Source organism: Dipodomys spectabilis, unplaced genomic scaffold (assembly GCF_019054845.1).
Source record: "Dipodomys spectabilis isolate Male_0828 unplaced genomic scaffold, ASM1905484v1 ptg000130l, whole genome shotgun sequence".
Taxonomy (NCBI): Eukaryota; Metazoa; Chordata; class Mammalia; order Rodentia; family Heteromyidae; genus Dipodomys; species Dipodomys spectabilis.
In genome coordinates this window covers 326,217-343,083 of record NW_024870807.1, presented here as the reverse complement: position 1 = coordinate 343,083, position 16,867 = coordinate 326,217, and the positions used below count along the sequence as shown (strand labels likewise).

The 16,867-nt window shown below is 40.3% G+C and overlaps 1 protein-coding gene across 3 annotated transcripts in view; it reads right to left on the bottom strand.

Moving 5' to 3' along the window:
- Positions 1-16,867, bottom strand: part of Rbl2 (RB transcriptional corepressor like 2) — a 66,709-nt gene that overhangs the window by 14,072 nt on the left and 35,770 nt on the right. For all 3 annotated transcript variants that reach the window (XM_042689895.1, XM_042689896.1, XM_042689897.1), the window contains 5 exons: positions 15,100-15,264; positions 14,388-14,499; positions 7,052-7,318; positions 6,310-6,590; positions 6,050-6,226 (listed from right to left, as the gene is read on the bottom strand). In XM_042689895.1, the coding sequence (XP_042545829.1) occupies positions 6,050-6,226; positions 6,310-6,590; positions 7,052-7,318; positions 14,388-14,499; positions 15,100-15,264 (1,002 nt within the window). The remainder of the gene's footprint in view (positions 1-6,049; positions 6,227-6,309; positions 6,591-7,051; positions 7,319-14,387; positions 14,500-15,099; positions 15,265-16,867) is intronic.

The window sequence follows — 16,867 nt, the reverse complement described above, 5'->3', positions numbered from 1 at the left end:
AAAAGCAAAACCCTATCTGAAAAAATAAACTAAAGCATAAAAAAGGACTTGGGGAATGGCTCAAATGGTCCTGAGTGGGGCTGGGAAGGTGGCTCAGTGGTAGAGCGCTTGCCTTGCATGCCTGAGGCCCTGGGTTCGATTCCTCAGCACCATCTAAGCAAAAAGAAAAAAGCCAGAAGTGGCGCTGTGGCTCAAGTGGTAGAGCGCTAGCCTTGAGCTGAAGAGCTAAAGGACAGCGCCTAGGCCCAGAGTTCAGGCCCCACGACTGGACCCAAAAAAAAAAAAAAAATGTAATGTGAATACCAGAAGGGATCAGAGGGAGAAAAACAGAATGTTCAAAGAACCCAAACTTAACATTGTGGCAAATTCTTTAAACCAGCATTTGGGAGGCACGGACAGGAAGATCAAGAGTAAGGTCACCCTAGGCTGCTACATAGTGAGACCATCTCAAAAACAAATACTGAAAGTTTATTTTAAAACATTGATGTAAGCTGGGCGCTGGTGGTTCACGCCTGTAATCCTAGCTACTCAGGAGGCTGAGATCTGAGGATCACGGTTCAAAGCTAGCCCAGGCAGGAAACTCCCTGAGACTCATCTCCAATAAACCACTAGAAAACCGGAAGTGGTGCTGTGGCTCAAGCGCTAGAGCGCACAGACAGCAACCAAGCCCAGAGTTCAAACCCCACAACTGACCCATCCCCCCCCAAAAAATTGATGTACATACCCAGAAACTAAAATCCAAGTAAGAGAATATCTTGAAAACATCAAGAAAACAGTATTTCATTTACAGAGAAGCCCCACTAAACAGCTAACTTGTCATCAGAAACTGTTCAAGAGGAAGTAGGGTAACAAATTCAAAGTAATCAAAAATTTTAAAAGCCAGAATCTTCTCTGCAGCAAAGTTATCTTTCAAAAGTGAAAACACATTCTCCTTATTTAAAATATTCAGAAAAGTTCTTGATGCTAAAACCAAGTACACCTAGACAGTAATTTCAAATATACATAAATGAGTAAGAAAACTGGAGTAAAGACACAGGCAGTTAACCAATAAAGCAAATAAAACAGATGTAGTATACTTGTTAATAGTACACAGGAAATGGATAGGAGTATTGAACAAAGGGAATGAACCCAGATAGCAACTAAAACCCAAAGAAGCCATTTAGATAAGCAGAAATGATAAGGTTAGTATAACAAAGGCTATAGACTTATACTCCTTTCTACTCTTGGCTCCAGAACTAGTGGATTTGTTATACTTAATGGATATGATTAACATACAAAATTATACCACCACAAACAGAATAACCTCCATATCTCCCTGGAATTAAGTCAGTATGAATCAACCTGATACAGCCATAACAAATTATTACCAATAGCTCATGAGTAAGGACAAAGTTCCTCAACAAATTAGTAAAAATAAAATTTATAACTATGGGACATAGGAATGCAAAGCTGGTCTAACATGAAAATATAAATTAAGTCAATGAATGCAGAAAGAAACCTTAAACAGAAATAAAACATCTTTTTATGTTTAAAAACACTCAAAACACTAGGAATATAAAGGAAAATTTCTCAATCTGTTAGCACTCGGAGTAAGGGGACAACTGTGAATGTACTGCTTTTAGTGGAAAACTAAAGACAAAGATTTCTGCTTTCAGCATTGTATTCGAGTCATGGTAATTGGAAAAGAAAATACATGGCATTTAGTATGGACAAGTAAAATAGGCAGATTATATAACCATGTACAAAAGAAAAACCTAAGGAATCTACTTAAAATTAGAACTGACTTCAGCAAGACTACTAAATACTAAAACTGTCTTTCTATGCACTTGTAATGAACACATCAGAAATGAGAATTGCATTTATAAACGCATCGAAAATTAGTAGTAAAGGGCCAGAGTTATACTCTGACCAAATACAAAACTGTTGAAAAATGGATCTTAGAAAATGTGGAAACATGTCACATTCTTGGATCAGGATGGCAAAATTGGTAAGATGGTAAAACTCCCCAAATTGATCTACATACTTACCTCTATCAGAATTGCAGGTGATTCCTTTGTGAAACTGACAACTTGATTTCAAAGTTCAAGGGTATTAAAATAGTCAAAATAATGAAAAATCAAAGTATAGGGACTCACATTTCCCAACTCTAAACCTTATAAAAAAAGCAAAACTAGGGGCTGGGAAGGTGGCTCAGCTGTAGAGTGTTTGCCTTGCATGCATGAGACCCTGGGTTCGATTCCTCAGCACCACATAAGCAAAAAGAAAAAAGCCGGAAGTGGTTCTGGGGCTCAAGTGGTAGAGTGCTAGCCTTGAGCTGAAGAGCCGAGGGACAGAGCCCAGGCCCAGAGTTCAGGCCCCCGTGACTGGAGCCAAAAAAAAAACAAAAAAAAACGAACTGGAGGGGAGGCTGGGAAGGGATGTGAAGGGTAAACAAAGGAGGAGGCTGCAATGCTTGATAAGAAATGTTCGCATTATCCTGCCCATGTAATTGTAATCCCTCTGGTACAGTATGTTCACAAAAAATTAAAATTAAAATTTAAAAAAAAAAAAGCAAAACTAGGAAACAAAGGAGGAGGCTACAATGCTTGATAAGAAATGTACTCATTATCTTGCCCATGTAATTGTAACCCTTCTGTACAGTATTTTCACAATGAAAAACAAAACAAAAAAACTTTCTAGGAAAAAAAGCAAAACTAATCAGGAGAGAATGGTACTGCATCAAGACAGACAGACAAACAGAATAGATCATCATGTCTATGATGAGCTGCATTTTCAAAATGATGCCCAAATCATTTAGTGGGGTGGGGAGGGGCACAGGCTTTTTAACAATGCAACTAGAAAACCACATATAAAAGACTAAAGCTGGCCAGGTGCTAGTGGTTCACACCTGTAATTCTAGCTATTCAGGAGGCTGAGATCTGAGGATCATAGTTCAAAGCCAGCCTGGGCAGAGAAGTCTCTGAGATTCTTATCTCCAATTAATTACTCAAAAAAATGGAGCTGTGGGCTGGGAAGGTGGCTCAGTGGTAGAGCGCTTGCCTTACATGCATGAGGCCCTGGGTTCGATTCCTCAGCACCACATAAGCAAAAAAAAAAAAAAGCCGGAAACGGTGCTGTGGCTCAAGTGGTAGAGCACTAGCCTTGAGCTGAAGAGCTGAGGGACAGTGCCCAAGCCCAGAGTTCAGGCCCCCATGACCAGACACCCCCCCCAAAAAAAATGGAGCTGTACTTCAAACCTGGTAGAGCATTAAGCCTTGAGCAAAAGAGCTCAGGGACAGCACTCAGGCCCTGAGTTCAAACCCCAAGACTGACACCCCCACCCCCCAAAAGAGAAAAAACCCACACAGGACAAATGTTTGTAAATTATATATCTGACAAGGTAGTTGTATCCAGAATATGTAAAGAACTCCAGAAACTCAAAAATAACCCAATGAACAAAGAGGCTAGACACAGCTCACCTGTAATCCTAGCTACTTAGTAGGTTGGAGACCAAGCAAAAAGTTCACAAGACATCATTTCAACCAGTGAAGGTACAATGGCAACACAAGTATCACTCTAGCTAAGCACAAAGCTGAGAATGGGAGGATCATGGTTATAGGCCAGACCAGGCAAAAAAGTTCCCCAGGATCTCATCTCAACAGAAAAAAGTCTAGTATGTCATCCCAATTATAACAAGACGCACAATATAGGATCATGGTACAGAGCAGCCAAGACAAAAACTAGATCCTATCTAAAAAAAAAAAAAAAATGGGATGGAGGCATGGTTCTGGTGGTAAAATACCTATCAAGTATGAGGCCTTGAGTTCAAACCCAGTACCACACTCAAAATGAAGAGGATGACATACAGAGCAAGGTTCAATCTTATAAACAACTTTTTGGAAGGTGGCTCAGTGGTAGTGTTTGCCTTGCATGCATGAGGCCCTGGGTTTGATTCCTCAGTACCATATAATCAGAAAAAGCCAGAAATGGCACTGTGGCTCAAGTGGTAGAGCCACCATCCTTGAGCTGAAGAGCTGAGGGACAGTGCCCAGGCCCAGAGTTCAAGCCCCACCACTGACCAAAAAAAAAAGAAACCATTTTTTTTCATGAGCAAGGATTTAAATATATTCCTCCCAGCAAATGAAAACATGTTTGTCAATAAATGCAGAGAAGCCACAACCATATGAGAGAGGCACTTCATACATTTAGAATGATTAGTATAAAAAAATTCTGATAATGGAGGGCAATAGGGCACAATAAAAGATGCTCAACTAATTAAATACAGATCAAAATCACAGTGAGATGGCATTCCATACTAATATGACTACAACTAAAAAAAAGTTGACAAGGATATAAGAAATTGGAACTCTCCTGCATAACTGATGATAGTGTAAAATGGTAGTTGCTTAAAAGGTTAATCATAGCCAGGTACTGGTAGCTCATGCATGTAACTCTAGTTACACAGAAGGCTGAAATCTGAGGATCAAAGTTTGAGGCCAGCGTGGGCAGGAAAATTGCTAAGACTCTTACCTACAATTAACCACCCAAAAGCCAGAAGTGGAGCTTAGCTCAAGGGATAGAACACTAGCCTTAAGACAATACAAATATAAGCCGGGTGCTGGTGGCTCACGCCTGTAATCCTAGCTACTCAGGAGGCTGAGATCTGAGGATCGAGGTTCAAAGCCAGCCCGGGCAGGAGAGACCGTGAGACTCCTATCTCCAATAAACCACCAGAAAACCGGAGGTGGCGCTGTGGCTCAAGTGGTAGAGCGCTCGCCTTGAGCTGAAGAGCTGAGGGACAGTGCCCAGGCCCAGAGTTCAAGCCCCACAACCGACAAAAAAAAAAAAAAGACAATACAAATATAATAAACTGAAAAGAGAGAAATTAAGACCTTTTTTTTTTTTTTTTTTTTTTTGGGTCTGGTCATGGGGCCTGAGCTCTGGGCCTGGGCGCTGTCCCTCAGCTCTTCAGCTCAAGGCTAGTGCTCTACCACTTAAGCCACAGCACCACTTCGGCTTTTTTCTTTTTGCTTATGTGGTGCTGGGGAATCGAACCCAGGGCCTCAGGCACGCAAGGCAAGCACTCTACCACTGAGCCACCTTCCCAGCCCCAGAAATTAAGACCTTTATAAGTTGTTTGTGCTAATCTAAAACGATACCATACTTTGAAAAACTAGCAGTTCCTCAAAGGGTTAAAACATAGCTATATGTAGAAGAAATCAGGTTGAGCGAGGTAAGCCAAGAGCAGAGACAAATGGCACATGGTCTCCCTGATAAGTGGATGTTAAATCCAAAATGTAAGGTGATACAACAAAATTAACAAGGCTTAAGAAACAAAGGACTTCCACTCATCTGGTCGAATCACTACTAAATAACCCCATGCTGCTAATCACATATATGGTATATATGTGCACACTGGAGGGAAACCAGGAGGATGACACAGAACTAGAGGGAATCAGGGGAGAACATACAACAGTGGGACCCATCAGCTGCACTGAACATTGATCAAAATGAACTAAGCAACTCAATGGCAGCGATGGGAGGGAGGGAACAAGTGGGAAAGAGGGAACAGCTGATGCTATGCCAAACAAAAGAAATGTACACATCACCCGATGTGGAAGAAATAACTATTGCAAAAAGTTCAAAGAACTCATCAATGTTATAGACCACGATAGACAATTTGTCCCATGAAAGTTAGAATGTGTTTGTGACTTTAACTAAGACACTATCTCACAATACTGTGAAATTTGAGCAACTATGTAATCACTTAATCACAATAAAGAATTTGAAAAAAAAAAAACAGTTGTATGATCAATGCATTCTTCAGATTATGCCCTAGAAAATGACAGCAGGTGTCACAAAAACCATATCCATAAATGCTAGTATTATTCATAATATTCAAAGAGTAGAAACAATCCTATATAGACATTAACCTAGAGACTGGAATATTCTAAAGCTGAACTTTGCCAGTATCTGTGAATATATTGACTCATTTTACCTGATTGGATATCTCAGTAAGGCTGTTTAAAAATGTTCTGAGTAGTGAAGGAGAATCTCCGAAGGTACTCACCTTTGCCATCACATAAATGGCACACATTAACAACTGGTCCAGATGTCTGTCCATCATAAGTTCAGGACACTGAATTATGGAGAATTCAAAGCAGGTCCAGATTTTTTTCCTCAGTTCATCTGAAATATCTAGTTTAGCACAAAGATCCCGAAGGCGGACACCAGCTAAGTGGTAAACCTAACAGATAAACAAGACTACTTTAGACTCTGTTTAACATACATTTTGCAAGCACATGCTTTGCTTGAGAGTATGTAACTTACCTTTCTAAAGAAGAGTGATAAAGAGCTGGTCTTCCTGGGTCTAACACTGCCGTTGGGTAAAGGCTGGCCTTGTTTAAGCTGTTGTCCACCTGGGGAAAGCTGCTGAATGGATACTTGACCAGGGACTTGCAAAGTTGTTCCTGTCACCTGTTGAGTACTCAGACTTCCAGTCAGGGCTTGAGCACTGAGGGGCTGGATAGAGCCAGTAACAGCCTGTGCCTGCCCCCCAACATTGACTTGAACTGGGAAGAATGTTATCCCTCCATTTTCATTGGCAATACCTACAGTTTGTTACAGAGGATGAGAAAAAAGAAAATGTTGGTTTATGAGGCCTTCCTGGCAGAGATTTCACTTCTCCTAATCCCTCACCACTCTATCTCAGATTGCCCCTCCTGCTAAATCTCAGGTAACTTTCCATTAAATGCCAAGAACTCAGAACTAGGTGGCTTACGCCTGTAATCCTAGTTACTCAGGAGGCTGAGATCTGAGAATTGTGGTTGGAAGCCAGGCCCAGGCAGGAAAATCTGAGACTCTTACCTCCAATAAACTACTCAGAAAAAGCAGGAAGTGGTGCTGTGGCTCAAGTGGTAGAGAACTAGCCTTAAGCACAAAGAGGCTCAGGGACAGCATCCAGGCCCTGAATTTAAGCTGTAGGACCAGCAAAGAAGAAAGAGAGAAGGAAAGAAAGGAAGGAAGGAAGGAACAAATGAACAAACTCAGTGTCCAACTCTGCCCTCCTTACCTTGTACTGGAATGGTCACTGTCTGTCCATTGTTGGCTGTAACAGTGGCTGTTGCCATGGTGACCAGGGTCTGTCCAGGAACCGGTGTAACAGAAACAGTTTCTCCAGATACATTCTGCACAGGGACAGCATTGACTAGGGGCTGTTGGGAGACACGCCCAGCTGTCCCTCCATCAGAAGGGCTATCACTCTCAAATAGCCTCCTTCTGGTACTACTGACTGTTGGTGAGCTGTATCTATCATACAATGTGGTTGGAGATGTCATGCCTGGGAGCAAAAGAAATCAACTCATTTAACACTAAGAGAACAAATCTGACTTCCAAACAGAACTGCAATACATTGTTTGAAATACTTCATAATTTTAAAAGCAAACAAAAATTACCTAACTCATAGTACATGTACAATTAATGAATTATAAAGAACATTTTGTCTCACATACTCGCTTCTTGGTCTACCTTCTAAATCAATTTAGGTTTTGTCTTCTAACTACTACAAATATATATGAGTTAATTTAAGGAATTATCCTGTATATAATTTTTTGTTCAAATTCAAGCACATGTACAATGTAATTTCACTATAAAGACGGCAGTTGGTAAGAGGATTTGTTGGTAACTCATCTCATAGCTGTTTGGTTTGAACAGTACTGGAGTTTGAACAAGTGCATGCTAGGCAGACTGTACTACTTGAACCACAACCAAGCCCTTTTTCTGGTAAGTTCGCCCATAGAGTTCTATTTTAGTCTAGGTCAGGCCTCAGACTAAGATCCTCCTACTTATACCACCTACATAGCTGGATGACAAGCATGAACTACCATGCCTAACTTTGTTGGTTGAAATGAGGCCTTTCTTTTTGGCCAAGCTGTCCTTGAACCACAATCTTCCTGATCTTTACTTTCTAAATAGGTGGAACTATAAGCATGAACAGCATACTTAGCCACACTGTTGTCTGGGGTTCTTTATTTTTTTGCAGTACATGAGTTTGAATTCAGTGTCATCTGCTTTATCATGAATCATGTCTCAGCTTTCATTGTTTTTGTCCAGGATTGGCCTCATACAGAGATTCTCCTAACCATTTCTTGTGTAGTTGAGACCACAGGCACGTATATTGATGAGATGAAGTCTACCTTTTGCCCAGTTATCTCTATCGCCTAAGTACTGCGCCCAGTGCCCCCCACCTTTTAGTGCATTTTCTTTTTCTTCATATACAAAATCAATAATAATACTGTTCCTCATCAAGATGGACATACATGGGTTAGATTCAGTTAAGGTTGTTTGTTTCTTTGTGGTTCTTGGGGCTTGCACTCAGGGCCTGGGCAATGTCTCTGAGCTTTTTTGCTTAAGACTAGTGCTCTACTACTTAAGCCACAGCTCCACTTCTGGCTTTTAAAAAAATTTATTATAAAGGTTATGTACAAAGGGGTTACAGTTATGTAAGTCAGGAAGAAAGAATACATTTCTTTAGGAAAACGTCACCCCTTCCCTCATGTTCTCCAAGTTTTTCCCTCTCATCCCCACCCACAACTTCTATAGTTAATTTTCAAAATAGTGTTCAGTGAGTATCATTGCTGCACATTAATTCACCCTTTGTCCCTCCTTTTTTATTTTTATTTTTTGGTAGCTAATAGGAGATAAGAGTCTCATGGACCTTCTTGCCTGGGCTGGCTTTAAATTGCAATCCTCAAATCTCAGTCTCCTGAATGGCTAGGATTACAGGTGTGAGCCACCAGTGCCCAGCTAGTCTGTTTTTGTTTTTTCAGATTGAGATATGGCTCACATACCATACATTTCATCCATTTATGTAGTTCAATGGCTTTTGTTATACTAGTTTTGTTTTGTTTTTTTGTTGGTCATGGGACTTGAACTCTGGGTCTGAAGAGCTGAAGAGCTCAAGGATAGAGCTCTATCACTTAAGCTACAGCACCACGTCCAGTTTTCTGGTGTTTAATTGGAGGTAAGAGTCTCAGGGACTTTCCTGCCCAGGCTAGCTTTGAACCATGATCCTCAGATCTCAGCCTCCTGAGTAGCTAGGATTATAGGCATGAGCCACCAGCACCTGGCATACCTCACAATTTTTATTTTTTTTGGACGATCGTGGGGCCTGAACTCTGGGCCTGGGCGCTGTCCCTCAGCTCTTCAGCTCAAGGCTAGCATTCTACCACTTGAGCCACAGCGCCATTTCCAGTTTTTTCTGCTTATGTGGTGCTGAGGAATCGAACCCAGGGCCTCATGCATCCAAGGCAAGCGCTCTACCACTGAGCCACCTTCCCAGGCCCCGCCATTAACACTTATTAAACTATCTCATTATTCCAAATAAAAAGCTTAATTTTTAGTACCCACACTAGTATATGAACTTTCAAGACACAAACATTTCTCTTCCTTTTTCATTTTCCCTGCAAGTTAGTAGTTTTTGAAACCTAAGACTTGAAGTAGGAATCATAAAAGCTATTGACAAGTAAACCCTGAATGACCATAAATGCCAGGGGCCAGCATCTCAGGCCTGTGATCCTACCTACTTAGGCAGAAAAGTCTGTGAGAATCGCATCTCCAATTAGCCACCAAGCTGTCAGTGGAGCTCTGGCTCAAGGGGCAGAGTGCTAACATTGAGCAAAAAAGCTGAGACAGAGACCAGATTCTAAATTATTTAGGCCCCAGGACCACTACACACACACACAAAAAAAACAAAAACAAAAAGCTTATAGACCTCTATTACAAAGCTGCTGAAATTACACTGGGATCACTATCATGTAAAGCATTCAGGAAAATAGAGAAATAACAGGTACAAGGAAAATTAAGGTGAATTTTAGTGTCAAATCTTAATCTATACATTAGAAAAGGAAAAACATAGGGGGGAGTAAGTGGAAGAAAAACGAGAGAGGAGGTAACAATGTTGGACATGAAATGTACTCTCATTGTCTTACTTATGTAACTGTAACCCCCTCTGCCCTCCATACAATACCTTTACAATAAAATTTAAATTAAAAAAAAAAGAAAAAGGAAAGGGAAAATTCTACAGGACCAAAAAAGACCAGCTGAATAATAAACAGAAAAAGTTAAGCTACATATCTCTTTAGAAATAAGGAAATTTTCAGAGATCATTTTTATTTATTTTGATTTTTGAGATGGGGGAGACTACAGGCTGGTGTAGTCCAGGCTTACCTTGAATGCATAATTCTCCTCCCATAGCCTAAGTGCTAGGATTTTCAGAAGTGTACATGATGTCCTGTATCTATCATTGTAATTTCTTTTTTTTCCCCCTAGTTATGGGGCTTGAACTCAGGGCCTGGGCACTGTTCCTTAGCTTCTTTTTTTTGGGTCCAGTCGTGGGGCCTGAACTCTGAGCCTGGTGCTGTCCCTCAGCTCTTCAGCTCAAGGCTAGCGTAGCGCTCTACCACTTGAGCAACAGCGCCACTTCTGGCTTTTTTTCTTTTTGCTTATGTGGTGCTGAGGAATTGAACCCAGGGCCTCATGCATGCAAGGCAAGCACTCTACCACTGAGCCACCTTCCCAGCCCCCCTAAGCTTCTTTTGTTCAAGACTAGCACTCTATCACTTGAGCCATAGTGCCATGCCCAGCCTTGTCTGTTTATGTGGTACTGAGAATCAAACCCAGGGCTTCATGCATGCTAGGAAAGCACTCTACCACTATGCCACATTCCCAGCCCCCCTACCATTAAATATAAGCAAGAGTAGTCTAATATAATTCAATAATTCAGAATGTTTGGGGCTGCACAACTATTCTTTAAAAGAAAAATGAGACTTTGGCAAAGTAGCGGGATACAAAATCAACCCACAAAAATCAGTCACCTTCCTGTACACCAACAATGTACAAGCAGAAAGGGAAATAAAGGAAACAACCCCATTCACAATAACCCCCCCAAATATATTTAGGAATTAACCTAACCAAAGATGTAAAATAGGCCGGGCGCTGGTGGCTCACGCCTGTAATCCTAGCTACTCAGGAGGCTGAGATATGAGGATCGCGGTTCAAAGCCAGCCTGGGCAGGAGAGACCGTGAGACTCCTATCTCCAATAAACCGCCAGAAAACTGGAAGTGGCGCTGTAGCTCAAGTGGTAGAGCGCTCGCCTTGAGCTGAAGAGCTGAGGGACAGCGCCCAGGCCCAGAGTTCAAGCCCCATGACTGACAAAAAAAAAAAAGATGTAAAATAACTATTTAATGAAAACTATAAAAACTTAAATTACAGAAGACACCAGGAAATGGAAAGACCTTCCATGCTCTTGGATAGGCAGACTTAATATAGTGAAAATAGCCATACTGCCAAAATTAATATACAAATTCAATGCAATTCTTATTAAAATCCCAATGACATACATTACTGAAATACAGAAAACACATGTGGAACAACAAAAGACCTAGAATAGGCAAAACAATTCTAGGCAAAAAAGACAACATGGGAAAGACCTCGATGCCGGACTTCAAACTCTACTATAGAGCCATAATAACAAAGACAGCATGGTACTGGCACAAAAACAGACTCCAAGACCAATGGAATAGAAGATCCAGAAATCAAACACTTACAGTCAGCTGATATTTGACAAAGGAGCCAAAGACATACAGTGGAAGAAGCACAGCCTGTTCAACTACTGGGCCTGGGAAAACTGGGCGGCCACATACAGAAAACTAAAAGTGGATCCCAGCCTATCACCATGCGCTAACATCAACTCAAAATGGATTGAAGACCTTAACATCAAACCTGAATCTCTGAAACTACTGCAAGATAGAGTAGGAAAGATACTTTGACTTAAAGGCACAGGCAGGAACTTCCTGAACAGAGTCCCAGGGTCACAACAAATTGGAGAATTGGAGAGAACTCGACAAACGGGACTACCTTAAAATAAAAAGCTTCTGCACAGCTAAAGATATAGCAACCAAGCTAGAAAGACAACCAACTAACTGGAAAAAGTATTTACCAGCAATATATCAGACAAGGGGTTAATATCCAGTATATACAGGGAACTCAAGAAATGAATCCCTCCCAAATCCAACAAACCAATTATTAAATGGACAAGGGAACTAAAGAGAGACTTCTCAGAAGAAGAGATAAAAATGGCAAAGAAACACATGAGGAAATGTTTACCATCCCTGGTTGTGAAGGAAATGCAAATAAAGACAACTCTGAGATACCACCTTACCCCAGTCAGAATGGCCCACATCCTAAAGTAAGCCAACGACAAATGCTGGAGGGGATGTAGAGAAAGAGGAACCCTATTACACTGCTGGTGGGAAGAATGTACACTTATACAACCACTTTGGAAAGCAGTCTGGAGGGTCCTCAGAAAGCTAAATATAGACCTCCCCTATGACCCAGTCATACCACTCCTAGGCATCATCTATCCTGAACAACAGGAACCAGGATATAAGGACACATGTACCTCCATGTTTATTGCAGCACTGTTCACTGTTCACTGCCAGGATATGGAAACAACCCAGATGCCCCACCACAGATGAATGGATCCAATAACTGTGGTATCTATACGCAATGGAATATTATGCAGCCATTAGAAAGGACAAAATCATGGCATTGCAAGGAAATGGATGGAACTAGAAGAAATCATGTTGAGTGAGGTAAGCCAAGAGCAAAGAGACAAACAGTACATAGTCTCCCTGATAAGTGGATGTTAAATCCAAAAATTAAGGTGATATGACAGAGTTGACAAGACTTGAGAAACAAAGGACCTCTATTCATCTGATCACACATATAGTATATATGTGCACACCGAAGGAAAACTAGGAGGAGGACACAGAACTAGAGGGAATCAGGGGAAAACATACAACAGTGGGACCCATCAGCTGCACTGGACATTGATCAAAACAAACCAAGCAACTCAATGGCAGAGATGGGAGGAAGGGAAGGAATGAGTGGGAAAGAGGGAACAGCTGACACTATGCAAAAGGAAAGGAATGTACATATCACCCAATGTGGAAGAAACAACTGTACTATCAAAGCTCATAGCACTCATAAACTTTATAGACCATGAGAGACAATTTGTTCCATGAAAGGTAGAATGTGTTTATGAATTTAATTAAGCATCACTACCCCACAATACTGTAAAATTTGTGAAATAAAGAATTTGCAAAAAGAAAAAAAAGAAAAGTGAGGCTACAAGTGTAGTTCAGTGGCAAAAAGACTTGTGCGCGGCATGTGAGAAGCCTTGGGGCTAATTCTGAGCATCACAAAACAGTAGCTATTTCCTATATCTAAATTTTTAAATTATACTTTTATTATCTCTTAGTTGTACAAAAAGGAGTTACACGTCAACAAATGAGTCTATAAATACAATGCATGTTGATCTGCATGTTGATCGCTATCACCCGTTTCAACATTTCTCCTCTCAATTTTCTTAGTTTCTTAGGATATGTTTTGAATATAAAGACTGCATTCACCTCACCCCTTCCTCTCTGCAAGTTAAACCTTTTACCGAACACATAATATAAAGAACTGCCTAAGAAATAAACCACATGTATGGCACACCTGATCTTTTCTGTAATGATTGGGCTAGCCCTCACGACATGGTAGCATAGCTCAAGAGACAAAGGTGAAAACCTTTAAGGCCTAGGAGTCCTCTTATCTAACAGGCTTATCCTGTACCTGACTAGATCATGCAGCTCAGTCCTCAAGATGGTGTCTGTTTCTTCAGATTTTAGGAAAGGAATACACAGCTGGATAAGAACTATATTAAATATATAGTATTCTATCCTTTTTAAAATATACTTAAAGCTGGACGCTGGTGGCTCACACCTGTCATCCTAGCCACTCAGGAGGCTGAGATGTGAGGATCATGGTTCGAAGCCAGCCTAGGCAGGAAAGTCCATGAGACTCTTACCTCTAGTAAAGTACTCAAAAAAAACTGGTAGTAATATTGGGGCTCCAGTGATAGAGCACTAGCCTTGAGCACAAACAGGCTCAGGTATAATGCCTAGGCCCTGAGTTCAAGGCCCAGGACCAGAAAAAAAAAAAAGTGTATGTGTATATACATATATATGCATTTATATATGTATATATATATGTGTGTGTGTATACATATATTTGCTTAAAAGCCTTTTGAAACAGACTTAAAATATTCTTTTTTTTTTTTTGTCGGTCGTGGGGCTTGAACTCTGGGCCTGGGCGCTGTCCCTCAGCTCTTCAGCTCAAGGCGAGTGCTCTACCACTTGAGCTACAGCGCCACTTCCACTTAAAATATTCTTTTAAAGTATTACTTTTGGTGGTCCATGAATATTTTAAGTGACTCATAGGGTATTTTACTTATAGATTTAGGTGAAATTTAAATTTCTAGATATAAGGCTCCAAAATATTCCTCTTAGTATTATAAACTTACTTCTTCCAAGTCCTCCAGTATCAGCACGAATTTCACTCACCCTTCTGGGAGTTAAAGGGGAAGCAACAGTACAAATTTCATCTGTTCTTTCCAGGTTCTGAGGTGGCATGACCTAAAAAAGGATTATTTGCACAAAATGGCAATGGTCAAAACCAGCAATGTTCACTATAATTAGCAGTACTCTAACATGAAAGAAAGCTATCTTGGTATATCAGTTATTCCACCATAATAAAACTATCTTCTCTGTCTTCACATTAAAGCTAAGAACATTCTGCAAGTCTAAAAATTCCAAACTTTGGGCCTAGGAAGGTGGCTCAGTTGTAGAGTGCAGGCCCTGGTTTCAATTCCTCAGCATCATGTAAGCAGAAAAAGCCAGAAATGGTGCTGTGGCTCAGTGGTAGAGAGTTAGCCTTGAGCTGAAGAGCTGAAGGACAGTGGCCAGATCCAGAGTTCAGGCCCCACAAGTGACCAAAAAAAAAAAAATCCAAACTTTGTAATAGGACACTGGTGATGAAACCTTCATTACCTATTTCTAGAGTGAAAATAGCACCATTCTAGGGAACAGAAGACTTGATCAATTTTAAAGGAACACTGAATTTCCACCCCTAGAGAGGAGATACCAAGTTTAATTGCTGTCTGGTAGAAGGAGACTATGAACAGAAGATACTGATTTACTTATCTTATAGAAAGATATTATAGTATTTACACAAACCTCTTCACATGTAGGAACTCTGTTTTCATTGTCTTTAATTCTTTGCCAGAGTGGAGACTCTGGTTTCCATGCTAAATGATCTAATATCTGTTCTTCAATCTGATTCAGGTGTTTTACCACTTCTCTACAAAGGCCATCTTCTGCCCTAATGAATACTTCTATTACCTGAAATAAAGAAAATGCCTTGGTTCACTTAATAATCATAATAATTATGATTTTTCACACAAAAAAATTTAATATAAAATAATTTTAGTATATAAAAGCAAAATAGGCACAGTACTTAAAAATCTCTTTAAAAGCCAGGTGCAGGTAGCTCACACCTGTAATCCTAGCTACTCAGGAGGCTGAGATCTGAGGAAGGCGGTTCAAAGCCAGCCCTGGCAGGAAAGTCCCTGAGAGGCCAATTAACTACCAAATAAACAGAAGTGGTGCTATGGTTCAAGTGGTAGAGCATTCTCCATGAGTTGAAGAGCTCAGGGACAGCACCCAGGCCCAGAGTTCGAGCCCCATGACTGACCAAAAAAAAAATAAAAATAAAAGTCTCTTTAAATTAGACAAATAATTTATCAAAATTACAAGTTTATTTTGAAAGTTTACTGTTATACAGCTGCCCTTTTTACCGTATTTGTGAATACTTAATTTACATATATAAAATATTTTTAATGTGATGCATTTCAAAATTTATTTTAAAATATGGAAGGGATAGTAGGGGGAAAACAATGGAGGGGGTAACAATGCTCAATAGGAAGTGTACTCATTACCTTACTCATGTAACTGTAACTCTCTGTATAGTATCTTTACAATAAAAATAAATAAATAAAAATAAAATAAAATAAAATATGCCTTGTTCATTGATTTTGAAAACATTACTCTTGAAGTTTTATATTAAAAGACTGGATATGTAGGTCAATGGTAGAGTATGTGCTTATTAATCTCCAATACCTGAAAAAAACTTCTGTTAAAAAGCTCTAGAGGACTGAGAATATAACTCAGTGGTCAAGCATTTACCTAGCATACACATGGGTTTCATCCTCAGCATTTACCTAGCATACACATGGGTTTCATCCTCAGCACCACACACACAGTCAAAAAAACACAGCCGGTGACACTATAAAATTTTGATCACACGTTACATTAGTATCAAAAAAGGAAACAAGCCGGGTGACGTGGCTCATGCCTGTAATCCTAGCTACTCAGTAGACTGAGATCTGAGGATCACAGTTCAAAGCCAGCCTGGGTAGGAAAGTCTGTGAGACTCTTATCTCCAGTAAACCACTAGAAAACTGGAAGTGGTGCCATGGCTCAGGCAGCAGCGCGCTCGCCTTGAACTGAAGAGCTGAGCGATAGCACCCAGGCCCAGAGTTCAAGCCCCACGACTGACCAAAAAAAAAAAAGGAAACAAACCATGCCACAACTGACTTTCTGTAACAGGCACCTGTGAGTTTGAGGCAGTAGGATCACAAGTTTGAGACTAGTCTGGATCATAAAAACTAAAGAATGATAGAGAATTGTTTTGTTTTTCCCTGAAAGTTAAATGGTCTTTCATTTAAAAAAAAAAAAGGACTTTCAACAGGAAGCTGCTGTACAAGATTAGCTTCTGGCTTTCAGGCTCTTTAAATCCTCTTTGGCTCCTAAGACAAAAATATTCCAAAATCTTTCATGAGGTAGTAATCAAATGAAGGTTTTATCCAAGAGAGATCTTTTATACTACTGTGTGTTACACAAATTTATATAGCTCTTAAGAATGTCCAGTTTCTTTTCTGCTGGA